Raw genomic sequence first — 17,078 nt, forward strand, 5'->3', positions numbered from 1 at the left:
AATATTCAAAAGCAAAATATCTGAGAACTGACCTTTCCTTGGAGAACATCCCAGTTAGATCCCATTTCTATAATCTGATTACACTTTGACATCTGGTTTTTCTCTGTTCCTTTTTTCTTTAATCCTCTGATATTTTAAATTTCTTTAATCTCTGCTATTGCCACTTTAAATCTCATTACTGAAGGTTCTTGCCATGTTGTGAAGAGAAGAAACATTTCTCAGAAAGCAACAACACAGAATATAACACTAAAATATAAACTTAAATCTAATGTACCTGCTAGTTTTAACTTTCTTTTGTAATATATAGAATTTCATTTACTGATCCAAAGTACCTTTAAGAAACATGGTTTTTTTTTAGTATAATTTCTGAAACTTACTAATTGAAATAATTCTGCTATAAGTTGAGTTAAATTCATTATAACTAGTGGGCTAGCTTAGAGATATTCTTTTACATTTGAGATGAAAAAAGAAAGAAAGGCCAAAAAAAAAAAAAAAAAGGTGGGTTCACATGAGGTATGGAAGCAAGGGAGAAGCCTGGGAGAGCATCTTGGAGTTGCGCTTGCTCTGTTTCCCTGGAAAATCCGTGCTGTGAAGGAAAAGAAGATTCACCTTACACATGTGATGCTTATTTTGGTTTTCTTTAGTTAGGTTCTTTTAGTAGCAGTTTGGATTTGATGGAGATTTAATGATGTGTAACCTATTAAAAATAAGCAAGAAAGAAGTAAGTTTGAGGCTGAGAACAGAAATTAAAAAGGGGAGGTGATAAAATAAAAGGCAGAGCAGGAAGAAGGTGGTTTGTATAACTGTTTCCTTTAAGAGAAGTATTGTTGAAGTACAGTACATCCAAGCATTAGATCTCTATTCCTGCATCTGAGGAGGGGGTGGGGTGTGAAGCTTTGCTCAAAAAGCCAGCATATAGTGGGTCTTACCATGTTCACGTATTGTGGTATGAAATTCTTACTACTGTGCGAGTTAGGAAAGGAGTTTGAGAAATATCCTGACTGATCCTGGGAATTTCTCCTTCAGCTATCTAAGGTCATCAAAAGCCATCTGGGACCACAGTGAAACCCAGGAGACAGGAATTAACATATCCTCTCACAAACACACAAGCATTTATAATGCTGTTGCTGGAGAATGTCATATATTGCCAGGATTGATTCAGGTTCTCTGGCTAACTAGGAGGGTTTTGTTTCCTCTCTCACTGCTATACGTGCCTCCCTCCATGTATTACGAATTCCAAGTATTAGAAGTGTAGTCAAAAAGAATATTTATATATTTATCAGTATTTAAGGAATGGCCGCAACCAAATCCAAGCACTTCCCCAGGGTTTTCTGACCTCTATCATTTTCCTCCATCTTTTGGCAACTTTTTGCTTTGACTTCATTCTCAGACCGGCTGTCCCTGCTAACAGCAAAGGTGGCCACTAGCAGTGCTCAGTTTCCATCCTACAGCTTAGAAACCTCAGCAAAAGAACACTTCTTCCCCTGATAGTTCCAAAAGAAATTCTAAGGCTGATTTTCATTTGCCTAATTTGTATAAATTTCCATCCCTGACCCAATCACTATAATTTTCTGGTTAGGCCTGAGTCTTTTTTACCCATCTCTGGGGCCTAGGGGTTGGGTCAGCCCTTCCTGAACCATATGGACTGGGAATAGGGGAGATAAATTGGGGTGCTATTGCCATTAGAAGAAGAAAGAGATACTGGACAGTCAGAAACAGCAAAAGGTCCCCTGTGTCTATCCCCAAAACTATTTAGTGGAAGAGGACTGTCCTTTAGCCAAGAGTACACTAGTTGTGGGTTCTTTGGCTAAAACTTCTGCTGTTGGAGCCTAACGCCTCTCCACATTGCCTGTTTTGCCACAGATACCTGTTTCCCAAGTTTACACTGTGCTGGACCGAGTTTGTAGACATGAAGATTCGGGTGCCCTGTGAAACCATCGAGTACATCGAAGCCAACTATGGTAAGACCTGGAAGGTTCCTGTGAGGACATGGGACTGGAAGCGCTCTCCCCACAATGTGCAGCCCAATGGAGTCTGGCCCGTTTCTGAGTGGGATGAGGTTATCCAGTTGTACTGACACAGTAGGTTGAAATGGTAGAATTCCCCTCCTGCACAAAAGGGAGATGACTGTTTAAAAAGATATGTGTCTATTTGTCAAACATAAGTAGGAGCCATAAAAAATGACAAGTTTGAAGATACAGAGAGAGTCCTAACTCCTGAGCCAACTGATTTAATTCTCTCATTTTACATTTATTAAAGAGTCTCCATGTACCAGGTACAATGCTAGGTTACAGTGGAGAAGCAGAGATGAGTGAGACAGATGCCTGCCTCTTTTCCCCCTACCTTTGGTAAGCACCCCAATTTTCCTTTGAGGGAAACACCCTCACCCTTTGAAGAGCTTATATAGAGTATGATATGTTCTGTAAGTGCTTTCAAAATGTTAAATAATTAACATTTTGGAAGATGGGCTTACCAGGTGCAGCTAAGGAAGGATATACTAGTAAAAAAGAATAACTCATGTAAGCTTGTATGTTAGGGCTACTTTTAAGGTGTGGAGGCTGAGTTAATATTCAAGTGATCAGACTTTAGGTGACATGAAGAAAAGATGCTAGCAGATTCCTGTTACAAGCAACCTGATGTGGAACTGATTTAGAGCACAGGGCATTATATAAGAGAATGACAGCTTATTTCTAGTCTTGTCAAAGATACATAAATTTCCATACACCTTCTACTTTCATATTTGAAGTGAAAAGAAAGCTTATGCTTGTGTGATGCTTAAATTTCCAGCCATTGTGAGAATATTTTCACTGACCTGATAATACTTGTTTGACAAATCATTCAAGTGAGACCATGCTACCAGACATGATATTGAAAGGGTGGTGATTTCATAAAACATATTTTCCTTATTTCATTCTCAATCAATAGGTAAAATATGAGCAATTCATGGTCATTTAATATTTTCTGAATTTATAATCCTTGTACTCCAATTTTAATGTTAACCCTAAAATATTAATTTTCAGGTAACCTTTATAGATTACCAGTAAACTTGTCCCCAAATGACAGGCCATTGTAATCAGCTTTCTTTTTGCTAGAAAATCAGCCCATGGAAATCATACCCAAATTCTAAATAGTTGAACCTAATTTTTTTCTTTTTTTTTTTTTTGCGGTACGCGGGCCTCTCACTGTTGTGGCCTCTCCCGTTGCGGAGCACAGGCTCCGGATGCGTAGGCTCAGTGGCCATGGCTCACGGGCCCAGCCGCTCCACGGCATGTGGGATCTTCCCGGACTGGGGCACGAACCCGTGTCCCCTGCATCGGCAGGCGGACTCTCAACCACTGTGCCACCAGGGAAGCCCGAACCTAATGTTTTTTTTATGGTTGAAAAAATGTAACAGGTAATAATAGTGTTCCCGGGCAAAATCCACCCTGTTTATTGAGGACCATTTGCTCGTACTTAGCGTCTAAAAGTGCATACACTACACATTTCTGCCCATTTCAAATTGGGACTCCCACTGTTTGCCACAGGGTGTCTTACCCACCCCCTGTTTAGGTTATTTCTTTTTATCTGTCCCTGCAGTCCAAGGTCTTGAAGCATTCAAATATCTAAGATACCTTGGCCGCATGGACAGAGGTTCCATATACGTCCCTCTATAGACCACTGGCTGCTAGAATACCTTTTTTGACTGCCTTCTGGTTTCACAGAGTTCAGATCTTGGGTCCTACCCTAACTTGGGAGAATGAAAACCCTTCCCCAAACTCTGAAAGCCAGGCTCACTCTGTTACAGATTCAGCTCCACTTCATCCTATACTTCTTAACTGTTGCACTCTGCTGAGTGTCCAGAGACCTTGGATCTACCATCAACACCTTATCAGATCACTTTTCTTTCCTCACCTGAGTATTCCAATAATAATTCTCCTAATCTGTCCACTTCCAGGTTCAGTTTGCCTGGCTTACCAGGAGAAAACCTCATATTAACTTGTTTAGCACCCATGGATGTCCCAAGAGAGGTCCTGAGAGTCAAGATTGACAACCTCTCACTTGACAATCAGGTGACCACTCAGTCCTTCTCTAAGCAGGGAGCACTTGTCCTTCTCTCCTCTGCTGCAGCTGCTGACATCTGGATCCTGGAATAAAATCTCAGTTCTCCAAATTGAGCATCCCTGAGAAGCTGGGCAGTGGGGCAAACCCTGAAATATGACACTAGATGGCAGAATGTGTGCCACCATTCCCCCCAAACAAGTTAACACTCAAGTGAAAATCATCTTGCTCTTGAGTCTTAAGAGCCAGAGGGGCCCTCACTGCAACACTCATTCTAACCCTTTTATTGTATAGCTAAATAAATAAGCACAGAAAGGAGTGATTTGAGCAAGAGAGAGTTGAGGCTCTAAGGGTGCCATGACTCCCAGCACATGCCTGTTTCATTGATCACAGCACAACATCTTTAGCCCTGCTTGACATGCTTGACAGAGAAGCTTTCAGGATGTTTTTGCCATCACCCACTTAATATCTTTCTGTTCAAATTTAGAGTCTGAGGTGACAAAGGAAGAGTGTTTTGTCCAAAATGCTTACACTGTCTCCATACCTTTATCTAAAACATGCCTTATCTCCAAAAGGTGATATAGTTCATATTTGGAGGCATCAGCCTTTGGTCATTATATTTTTAATATCCAGGAGTACTTGATTCCCTTAGGCTCAAGATGTGTCCCATTTCTGCTTACCTCTCTACTTCCCCAGGAAACCATTAGCACCAATCTACTAAGTGCCCATTTCTGAAGATTCCCTCCTCTTTCTCTTTACTGATACTCTCTTATGGAGGATCCAAGAAATTGAGAATAGATTATGCTCATTTCTCTGTTTTTTTTTTTTTTTTTTGTGACCCTAAGCCATTGTTTCTAGCCTTACAGGCTACAAAGCTTCAAATGGCACATAGGACAGCAAGGTGTTACACAGGAAAGCAGGGGTAGATTGGGGACCAGAGCTGCATCTGGGAAACACACTTGGAATGAATTCCCACACTCCAATAAATCCTCACCCAATGTCACAAGCCTAAGGCTGCAAATGTTTCTAAGTCTCCCCCTAGTTTCACCTTCTGAAAAATGAACAGTTCCCTCATTCTTAGTATTATAAATCCCCAGGGGAAACTTCCCCTCAAAACACGGTCAGAGAAAGTGCCACATTCCCACCTTCTAAAACATTGCCATCATTTGCAATAACTTTAAAGCATGGGAAAAACTCTAGTTCTTGACCATTCAAAAGGATTTCTCTGAAGAAATGCCCCAGCAGCTACTTCTCTTTCCTCCTCCTCTTCTTCTGTCACTAAGACCCGGGCTAAGTCACCTCTAACATTTCACTTAGGGAAAGTGCCATGTTAGCATAAAAGGGCACAAAGTTTTGAATTAGGCCTGAGTTTGAATCCCAGCTTCATTGTGTGGGATTTATGGTGGGGACCTCTTAGCCTCAATTTCCACATGAGTGAATTGGCAAAATGAAGAATACTTCTAAGGGGGTTTAGTTAGGATTAAATGAAATATAAAGTGCTTAGTATCAGGCCTAGAATTAGGTAATACTCAAGAAATGTTCCATTTCTTGTTTCCAAATCCTTTTTCTAATTATTCTTCAAATGGGATTAAAGAAACTGTGGTAGGACAGAAACCTTACTCAGAAGGTTGCATGACTGAATTTGCTTAGGGAAAAAAAATCATTTCATTATAACAAGGCATTAAAGGACAAATTGTATGTTTGATGAATTCAGAGACATGACCAAGTTGCCTCCTTCTCTAAATAGAACATATATTTTCATTTTATTGGTGAAGCTGTTGTCCTCTAGGGTCTCCTTTTGCTATCCCCATATGCTACCTAGTTCCCGGCTCCCAAGCAGGTCACTCTCCGTACCTCCCTAGATTTGGTGCCTGGTCTGCCCTGGACTTCTGTTTCAGTATTCTAGCCTTTCATGGAGATGAACCCTCACCTTCTTGTTAGTAAATCTCTGCCAACCAAAATCAGATATAAGCCATGATTTGGAGAGGGAAAGCATTTGCAATACTTAGTTTCACTTAATTATCTGTGCTGATGAATGCTTATGTCAGTATTAATAAAGGGGAATTGAAAATACTCTTTTCTACCTTCTTCCCCCAAATTTGTGTTTCTATCTCAACTAGGCAAGAATCAACAGGGTATGTGATACTATTTTAAGCTGCTCCACATCAGACTGAAATCCTAATTATAGTTTATAAGTCAAACAGACCAATTCAATAGTGAGGCTTTTTGTACGGTACCTGTGCTAAAGTAGACAAGTATACATTTTCTATGAGAAATCTGTTTCTATATTCTCAGAACTTATATCTTAGAATGCCTTCCTTGCCATCCTCCAACCCAACCAATGCAGAGATTATGTCGGAACCCATGAGCCACCCAAGCTGCTGTGTTCTTATGCACAGCTCTCACAGTGGGGTTGAAAGGCAGTATGAGGAGAATTATAAGTGCTGTATTTTGTTCTATAAAACAATAAACTACTGTCTCATGTACCATTAAGAAAATTACAAGAGTATGCAGACTTATGATGACTCATTCAGAGCATGGGGAATAGTTCATGTGTTTGTTAAATGAAAATCATATGTAGCTATTTATGTATCCCACATCATAACCAGAAAAACGTGTTTGTGAATTTTCTAAACAAAGTGATATTTTAAACATGAGTAAATTTCAGTGTATGCTTAGCAGTTTACTATTTGACTTTATCTTCAGGTACAGATAGTTTGTGGTACTACTGAAAATGCCTTTAATATTATTATTTTGATCAGAATTTGTAATATATAATCCAGTTTGGGATGATGAATAAAATATTTCTAATCACTTGAGATATTTTGTGTTTATTTTTGAAGCTTGCAGTAGAAATAATAGCCACTAACGTTCATAAGCAATCTAGTAAAATAGTAATCTTGCCACCAGTACAGTACTTCTAAATCAAGGTGAGATAGGTTGTATGGGTGGACCCTAATCCAATATGATTGGCATCCTTATAAGAAGAGATTAAGATACAGACAAGCACAGAGGGACAATCAGGTGAAGATTTAGGGAGAAGATGGCCATCTACAAGCCAAGGAAAGAGGCCCTCAGAGGAAACCCATCCTGCCAACACCTTGATCTTGGACTTCTAACCTCCAGAACTGTGAGAAAAGAAACTTGTTTTAAGCCATCTGGTCTGTCATACTTTGTTAGGCAGCCCTAGCAAACTAATGCAGTAATCAAGGCAGAATGGTATTGGTAGAGGCATAGACACATAGATCAATGGAACAGAAAAAAAGAACTTAGAAATTGGCATACAAATATGCTCAAGTGATTTTTGACAAAAGTGCAAAAACAATTCAATGGAGGAAGGATAGTCTTTTGAACAATTGGTACAAGAGCAATTGGACAGCCATAGGCAAAAAAAAAAAAAAAAAAAAAAACCCTCATACTTTATATAAAAATGAACTCAAAATGTATCATATACTTAAATGTAAAATATAAAACTATGAAACTCTAAGGGGAAAAAAAGAAAATTTTCATGATCTAGGGCTAGACAAAGAGTTCTTTCTTAGACTTCACACCAAAAGCACAATCAATAAAAGGAGAAATTGATAAATTGTACTTCATCAAAATTGAAAACTGCTGCTTTGCAAAAGCTTACAAGAGGATGAAAAGTCAAGCTACAGACTAGTAGGAAATATTTGCAAACTACATATCTGAAAGAAGACTAGTATCTAGAATGTATTAAAGAAAACACTCAACAGTTTTTTAAAAATCCGATTAGAAAATGAGCAAGAGATATGAACAGACATTTCACTGGAGAGGCTATACAGATGGCAAATAAGCACATTAAAAAGATGTTCAGCATCGTTAGCCAAATAGCCAAAAGCAATCCTTAGAAAGAAGAAAAAAGCTGGAAGCATCACACTTCCTGATTTCAAGCTATATTATTACCATATACAATGCTGTAGTAATCAAAACAGTATGGTACTGGCATTTAAAAAGACACATAGACCAATGGAATAGAATTGAGAGCCCAGAAATAAACCCATGCATATACAATCAACTAATATTTGACAGGGGAGCCAAGAATACTCAATAGAGAAAATATAGTCTCTTCAATAAGTGGGGCTGGGAAAATATGGATAATCACATGCAAAAGAATGAAACTATATCCCTATATCAACACCAGTCAAAATTAACTCAACATGGATTGAAAACCTAGATATGAGACCTGAAACCATGAACTCCTAGAAGAACACATAGGGAAAAATTTCCTTGACATTGGTCTTGTCAGTGACACGACACCAAAAACATAGTCAACAAAAACAAAAATAAACAAGTGGGACTACATCAAACCAAAAAGCTTCTGAGCAGAAAACAACAAAATGAAAGGCAACCTATGAGTTGGAAATAAATATTTGCAAATCATATGTATAGTAAGGAGTTAATATCCAAAATATATAAGGAACTCATACAACTCAATAGCAAAAAAAATCCAATTTTTAAAGTGGACAAAGGAACTGAAACATTTTTCTAAAGAAGAAATTCTAATGGCTAACAGATACATGAAAAATTGCTCAACATCACTAATCATCAGGAAAATGGAGATCAAAACCACAGTGAGATAGATGTCACCTTACACCTGTTAGAATGGCTATTATCAAAGAAGACAAGAGCTAACAAGGGCATGTGAGGATGTGGAGAAAGGAAAACCTTGTATACTGTTGTTGGGACTGTAAACTGGTACAGCCACTCTGGAAAACAGTTTGGAGTTTCCTCAAAAAATTAAAAATAGAACGATACAATCCAGCAATTCCACTTCTGGGTATATATTCGAAGGAAATGACATTACTATCCTGAAGGAATATCTGCACCCCCTGTTCACTGCAACTATATTTACAATAGCCAAGGTATGGAAATAACCTAAGTATCTATCAACAGATGAATGGATAAGAAGATGTGGTGTATACGTATAGAATGGAATATTATTCAGCCACAAGAAAGAGGAAGTCCTGCCATTTGTGACAACATAGGTGGACCTTGAGGGCATTATGTTAAGGAAAAAAAGAAAAAGACATGTTGTATGATTGCATATGTAGAATCTAATAAACAAACAGAGAACAGATTGGTGGTTGCCAGAAGCAGGGGGTAGGGGCTGGGGTCATTAGTTGGAGGTGGTCAAAAGATACAAACTTCCAGATATAAGTAAGTTCTGGGGATGTAACATACAGCATGATAACTGTAGTTAGCAATACTATATTGTATATTTGAAAGCTGCTAAGAGAGTAGATCTTAAAAGTTCTCATCACAAGAAAACAAAAATTTCTAACTGAGGTAATGGATGTTGACTTATGGTGGTAATCATTTCACAATATGTACATATATCAAATCATTGTTGTACACCTTAAACGTATACAAAGTTATATGTCAGTTATATCTCAATAAAACGGGGAAGGGGAAGAAGTTACAATTTTTCTTTGTCATAATTTCTCCCATGAACACATCATGTGATCTTCCTGAAGTAAATATTAATAAACCAGATCTTGCTCAGCTAATAATTAGAAACCATTTTCTGTGTTGTCACTGGTATGAGCTTACAGGTGTTCAGCTGGTGTCAGCTCTGCCACATCATACTTTGTGTTTTGGGATCTTATTTTTTTTCCTTGGACACAAAAATACAAAATCTGCTGAATTTCAGCATATTCCTCTTCCTTAATATATCATTTTCTAGAAATTTTGTGAAAATGTCCACCTTTACTAAAAATTACTACTCCTCTTATTTTTCTTTTTCCTTTTTTTTTTTTTTTTTTTTTTGGCCGCGCCATGCGGCTTGTGGGATCTTAGTTCCCCAACCAGGGATTGAACCTGAGCCCCAGCAGTGAAAGCACAGAGTCTAACCACTGGACCGCCAGGGAATTCATTACTCCTTTTATTTCTAATCTAAATTGGTATCTTCCCAGTTCCTCTTTAATAAAGTTTCCCTTACTAGTCCCCCTGTAACAAATACCAAAACTATATATAAACTTCTAAGTAAAGGTGGTAAGTGTAAAAACATTTTCTGGAAGGAGTTAAAGTTGTCAATGATAGAGAAGTAAAGATAGAGGACTACAGTACTGATAACTAATAAACTTTAAAAAATGTTCAACATTGTTAACCATCAGGGAAATGCAAATTACAACTACAACGAGATATCACTGCACGGCTGTTAGGATGGCTACAATTTTAAATAGTGAAAACACCAAATACTGTAGTTGTCTCTCTTATGGTTTCTTTTTGAATGTGATCTTTGCACCATTGTTTGACTATGATTTTACTAGAGTGTCCTTAAACATTTTATAAACGTTCATAATATGTAACACTCTTCATAATAAAATTAAAAGGAATAATCTTGTCTCAGTTTTTGGAAGACAGATTTTTAGCTTTTTTTGTTTTTCTCTTTTTCTCCTCCAATTCTTTACTGATTTACTCCGCAAATTTAATAACCCTCTTTAAAATTTATTTTCTCATTCTTTTGTGTCCTTTATAGTTGACTTTTCCCCAAGAATATTTATCAGCAAAAGCCCTTTAGCAGCTGGTGTCTTTGTTCTTAGGTCTCTAACTTTAATTAATTTCATATTTATCACCAGTTTTTTTTAATTTAAATTCTTTTTTTTTTCTAGTTAGTCTCAATACTTTGGAGAATATTTTCTAGAGAATACAGCAGGAAAGGTGACTGGTTGACTAATTTTCTGAAAATGTATTACCACCAAATGTCTTTCAGGTGTCTTAGAAGAACGATCGTCGCATAGTTGGAGTGTGTATGAGTTTGTTTTGGAGCCTAAACTGTGCAACTGTTTAATCCAGCCAGATCCTGCTTAGAAAAACCGAAGGGTGAGCTCACAAAGCGAAAGGCTTAGCTTTTAAGAAGCTGTCCTCTCCTCATGTCATGCGGTCACAATTTGCTAGGAGCCAGGTTTCCCCTATATCCTACTGGAAGACCAGAGAATATCTACAACAGTGCTGTCAAACAGGGCATTCTCTGATACTAGAAATGACTCTACCTGCACTGTCCAAGACAGTAGCCATGAGCCACATGTGATCTTGAGCACTTGAAATGAGGCAAGTGCAAATGAGGAACTGAATGTTTACTTTGATTTTTTTAAAAAACATCTTTATTAGAGTATAATTGCTTTACAATAGTGTGTCAGTTTCTGCTTTATAACAAACTGAATCAGTTATACATATACATATGTCCCCATATCTCTTCCCTCTTGCATCTCCCTCCCTCCCACCATCCCTATCCCACCCCTATAGGTGGTCACAAAGCACCGAGCTGATCTCCGTGTGCTATGTGGCTGCTTCCCACTAGCGATCTATTTTATGTTCGGTAATGTATATATGTCCATGCCACTCTCTCGCCTTGTCCCAGCTTACCCTCCCCCGCTCCGTATCCTCAAGTCCATTCTCTACTAGGTCTGCATCTTTACTCCTGTCTTGCCTCTAGGTTCTTCTGACCATTTTCTTTTTTTTTTTTTTTAGATTCCATATGTATGTGTTAGCGTACGGTATTTGCTTTTCTCTTTCTGACTTACTTCACTCTGTATGACAGTCTCTAGGTCCATCCACCTCACTACAGATAACTCAGTTTCGTTCCTTTTTATGGCTGAGTAATATTCCATTGTTTATATGTGCCATATCTTCTTTATCCATTCACCTGTTGATGGACACTTAGGTTGCTTCCATGTCCTGGCTATTGTAAATAGAGCTGCAATGAACATTGTGGTACATGACTCTTTTTGAATTATGGTTTTCACAGGGTATATGCCCAGTAGTGGGACTGCTGGGTCCTATGGTAGTTCTATTTTGAGTTTTTTAAGGAACCTCCATACTGTTCTCCATAGTGGCTGTATCAATTGACATTCCCACCAACAGTGCAGGAGGGTTCCCTTTTCGTGACACCCACTCCAGCGTTTACTGCTTATAAAGTTTTTGATAATGGCCATTCTGACCAGTGTGAGGTGATACCTTGCTGGGTTTTTGATTTGCATTTCTCTAATGATTAGTGATGTTGAGCATCCTTTCATGTGTTTGTTGGCAATCAGTATATCTTGTTTGGAGAAATGTCTATTTAGGTCTTCTGCCCATTTTTGGATTGGGTTGTTTGTTTTTTTGATATTGAGCTGCATGAGCTGCTTGTATATTTTGGAGATTAATCCTTTGTCAGTTGCTTTGTTTGCAAATATTTTCTCCCATTATGAGGGTTGTCGTTTCATCTTGTTTATGGTTTCCTTTGCTGTGCAAAAGCTTTTCAGGTTCATTAGGTCCCATTTCTTTTTATTTCCATTTCTCTAGGAGGCAGGTCAAAAAGGATCTTGCTGTGATTTATGTCATGCGGTGTTCTGCCTATGTTTTCCTCTAAGAGTTTTACAGTGTCTGGCCTTACATTTAGGTCTTTAGTCCATTTTGAGTTTATTTTTGTGTATGGTGTTAAGGAGTGTTCTAATTTCATTCTTTTACATGCTGTCCAGTTTTCCCAGCACCACTTATTGAAGAGGCTGTCTTTTCTCCACTGTTTACTTTGATTTTAATTAAATTAAATAGCATCATATAGCTAGTAGCTAGCATACTGGACGATGCAGATCCAGAGGATTTGATGGGACCAGCAAGAGCTTTGGAGTTGTAGAGATCTAGACTCAGATCCAGGGGTGTCACTTCCTAGCTTTGTGATCTCAGGCTGGTTATTTAACTTCTGAGTTCCAATTTTTTTTCAATTAATGGGGCTAAAATTAATACCTGCCTGTAAGAGTTATTATAAGAATTATAGGAACTCTGGTATACTGCTTAGTACAGAGTAGAAGTTCAATAAATGATAGCTATTAATATTATTATCTTTACTTTTATTTTAACCTTTGGCATTAATCCTCTGAACTTGTATTTTCCTGATAATCCCAAGTAATTTTTCTGTAAGATTAGAGCCTTTCTGTATTTCAGAGTATTCCTGGTGAGAGGGCCCTGTACTGAGGACTGGTGATGAGAAGTGAGAGTGGCCTCAAGGGCACAGGTACAAGGCCTGTACTTTGGGGAGACAGATGGTAGGATTAAAACATAACACTTGAGTACGGCTTCAACACAGCAGAAGAGTAAGACGTGGAGATCACCTTCCTCCCCACAAATACATCAGAAATACATCTACACGTGGAACAACTCCTACAGAACACCTACTGAACGCTGGCAGAAGACCTCAGACCTCCCAAAACCCAGGCGTCAGGGATGTGCCTCTGAGGAGGGAGAGCCAAGTTCAGGACACTGGTCGACAAGAGACCTCCCAGCTCCACGTAATATCAAATGGCGAAAATCTCCCAGAGATCTCCATCTCAATGCCAAGACACAGCTCCACTCAACGACCAGCAAGCTACAGTGCTCAACACCCTATGCCAAACAACTAGCAAGACAGGAACACAACCCCATCCATTAGCAGAGAGGCTGCCTAAAATCATAATAAGGCCACATACACCCCCAAACACACCACCAGACTTGGACCTGCCCATCAGAAAGACAAGATCCGGCCTCATCCACCAGAACACAGGAACTAGTCCCCTCCACCAGGAAGCCTACACAACCCACTGAACAAACCTTAGCAACTGGGAGCAGACACCAAAAACAATGGGAACTACGAACCTGCAGCCTGCGAAAAGGAGATCCCAAACACATTAACTTAATCAAAATGAGAAGACAGAGAAACACACAGCAGATGAAGGAGCAAGGCAAAAACCCACCAGACCTAACAAATGAAGAGGAAATAGGCAGTCTACCTGAAAAAGAATTCAGAATAATGATAGTAAAGATGATCCAAAATCTTGGAAATAGAATGGAGAAAATACAAGAAATGTTTAACGAGGACCTAGAAGAACTAAAGAGCAAACAAACAGTGATGAACAACACACTAAATGAAATTAAAAATTCTCTAGAAGGGATCAATAGCAGAATAACTGAGGCAGAAGAACGGATAAGTGACCTGGAATATAAAATAGTGGAAATAACTACCACAGAGCAGAATAAAGAAAAAAGAATGAAAAGAATTGAGGACAGTCTCAGAGACCTCTGGAACAACATTAAACGCACCAACATTCGAATTATAGGGGTCCCAGAAGAAGAAGAGAAAAAGAAAGGGACTGAAAAAATATTTGAATAGATTATAGTTAAAAACTTCCCTAATATAGGAAAGGAAATAGTCAATCAGGTTCAGGAAGCACAAAGAGTCCCATACAGGACAAATCCAAGGAGAAACACACCAAGACACATATTAATCAAACTATCAAAAATTAAATACAAAGAAAAAATATTAAAAGCAGCAAGGGAAAAACAACAAATAACGCACAAGGGAATCCCCAAAAGGTTAACAGCTGATGTTTCAGCAGAAACTCTGCAAGCCAGAAGGGAGTGGCAGGACATATTTAAAGTGATGAAGGAGAAAAAGCTACAATGAAGATTACTCTACCCAGCAAGGATCTCATTCAGATTTGATGGAGAAATTAAAACCTTTACAGACAAGCAAAAGCTAAGAGAATTCAGTACTACCAAACCAGCTTTACAACAAATGCTAAAGGAACTTCTCTAGGCAGGAAACACAAGAGAAGGAAAAGACCTACAATAACAAACCCAAACAATTAAGAAAATGGTATTAGGAATATACATATTGATAATTACCTTAAACATAAATGGATTAAATGCTCCAACCAAAAGACATAGACTGGCTGAATGGATATAAAAAGAAGACCTGTATATATGCTGTCTACAAGAGACCCACTTCAGACCTACGGACACATACAGACTGAAAGTGAGGGGATGGAAAAAGCTATTCCATGCAAATGGAATTCAAAAGAAAGCTGGAGTAGCAATTCTCATATCAGACAAAATAGACTTGAAAACAAAGACTAGGGCTTCCCTCATGGCACAGTGGTTGAGAGTCTGCCTGCCGATGCAGGGGATACAGGTTCATGCCCTGGTCTGGGAAGATCCCACATGCCACGGAGCGGCTGGGCCTGTGAGCCATGGCAGCTGAGCCTGCATGTCCAGAGCCTGTGCTCCACAATGGGAGAGGCCACAACAGTGAGAGGCCCGCATACCATTAAAAAAACAAAACAAAACAAAACAAAAACACAAAAACTATTACAAGAGACAAAGAAGGACACTACATAATGATCAAGGGATCAGGCCAAGAAGAAGGTATAACAATTGTAAATATTTATGCACCCAACATAGGAGCACCTCAATACATAAGGCAAATGCTAACAGCCATAAAAAGGGAAATCGACAGTAACACAATCATAGTAGGGGACTTTAGCACCCCACTTTCACCAATGGACATATCATCCAAAATGAAAATAAATAAGGAAACACAAGCTTTAAATGATACATTAAACAAGATGGACTTAATTGATATTTATAGGACATTCCATCCAAAAACAACAGAGTACATACTCTTCTCAAGTGCTCATGGAGCATTCTCCAGGATAGATCATAACTTCGGTCACAAATCAAGCCTTGGTAAATTTAAGAAAATTGAAACCGTATCAACTATCTTTTCCCACCACAGTGCTATGAGACTAGATATCAATTACAGGAAGATATCTGTAAAAACTACAAACACATGGAGGCTAAACAATACACTACTTAATAACCAAGAGGTCACTGAATAAATCGAAGAGGAAATCAAAAAATACCTAGAAACAAATGACAATGAAAACACAATGACCCAAAACCTATGGGATGCAGCAAAAGCAGTTCTAAGAGGGAACTTTATAGCAATACAATCCTACCTTAAGAAACAAGAGGGCCTCCCTGGTGGCGCAAGTGGTTGAGAGTCCGCCTGCCGATGCAGGGGATACGGGTTCGTGCCCCGGTCTGGGAGGATCCCATATGCCGTGGAGCGGCTGGGCCCGTGAGCCATGGCCGCTGAGCCTGCGCGTCCGGAGCCTGCGCGTCCGGAGCCTGTGCTCCGCAACGGGGGAGGCCACAACAGTGAGAGGCCCGCATACTGCAAAAAAAAAAAAAAAAAAAAAAAAAGAAACAAGAAACATCTCAAATAAACAACCTAACCTTACACCTAAAGGAATTAGAGAAAAAAGAACAAAAATACTCCAAAGGTAGCAGGAGGAAAGAAATCATAAAGATAGGATCAGAAATAAATGAAAAAGAAATGAAGGAAATGATAGCAAAGATCAATAAAACTAAAAGCTTTTTCTTTGAGAAGATAGACAAAATTGATAAACCATTAGCCAGACTCATCAAGAAAAAAAGGGAGAAGACTCAAATCAATAGAATTAGAAATGAAAAAGGAGAAGTAACAACTGACACTGCAGAAATACAAGGGATCATGAGAGATTACTACAAGCAACTATATGCCAATGAAATGGACATCCTGGAAGAAATGGACAAATTCTTAGAAATGCACAACCTTCCGAGACTGAACCAGGAAGAAATAGAAAATATGAACAGAACAATCACAGGCACTGAAATTGAAACTGTGATTTAAAATCTTCCAACAAACAAAAGCCCAGGACCAGATGGCTTCACAGGCGAATTCTATTAAACATTTAGAGAAGAGCCAACACCTATCCTTCTCAAACTCTTCCAAAATATAGCAGAGAGAGGAACACTCACAAACTCATTCTACAAGGCCACCGTCACCCTGATACCAAAACCAAACAAAGACGTCACAAAGAAAGAAAACTGTAGGCCAATATCATTGATGAACAAATCCTCAACAAAATACTAGCAAACAGAATCCAACAGCACATTAAAAGTATCATAAACTATGATCAAGTGGGGTTTATCCCAGGAATGCAAAGATTCTTCAGTATATGCAAATCAATCAATGTGATAAACCATATTAACAAATTAAAGGAGAAAAACCATATGATCATCTCAATAGATGCAGAGAAAGCTTTTGACAAAATTCAACACTCATTTATTATAAAAACCCTCCAGAAAGTAGGCATAGGGGAACTTACCTCAACATATTAAAGGCCATATATGACAAACCCACAGCCAACATCATTCTCAGTGGTAAAAATCTGAAACCATTT

General features: G+C 38.6%; 1 protein-coding gene across 7 annotated transcripts in view; it reads left to right on the forward strand.

Annotated features, from left to right (window-relative positions):
• Window positions 1-17,078, forward strand: part of FKTN (fukutin) — a 92,491-nt gene that overhangs the window by 69,750 nt on the left and 5,663 nt on the right. For 2 of the 7 annotated variants that reach the window (XM_060101151.1, XM_060101158.1), the window contains one exon: window positions 1,864-6,806. In XM_060101151.1, the coding sequence (XP_059957134.1) occupies window positions 1,864-2,077 (214 nt within the window). In that variant the 3' untranslated portion in view covers window positions 2,078-6,806. Of the gene's footprint in view, window positions 1-1,863; window positions 6,807-10,771; window positions 10,882-17,078 lie in introns of those variants that run through there. The other 5 variants (XM_060101155.1, XM_060101152.1, XM_060101153.1 and 2 more) reach the window with 5 other exon arrangements.

The sequence above is a fragment of the Mesoplodon densirostris genome, chromosome 6 (assembly GCF_025265405.1).
Source record: "Mesoplodon densirostris isolate mMesDen1 chromosome 6, mMesDen1 primary haplotype, whole genome shotgun sequence".
Taxonomy (NCBI): Eukaryota; Metazoa; Chordata; class Mammalia; order Artiodactyla; family Ziphiidae; genus Mesoplodon; species Mesoplodon densirostris.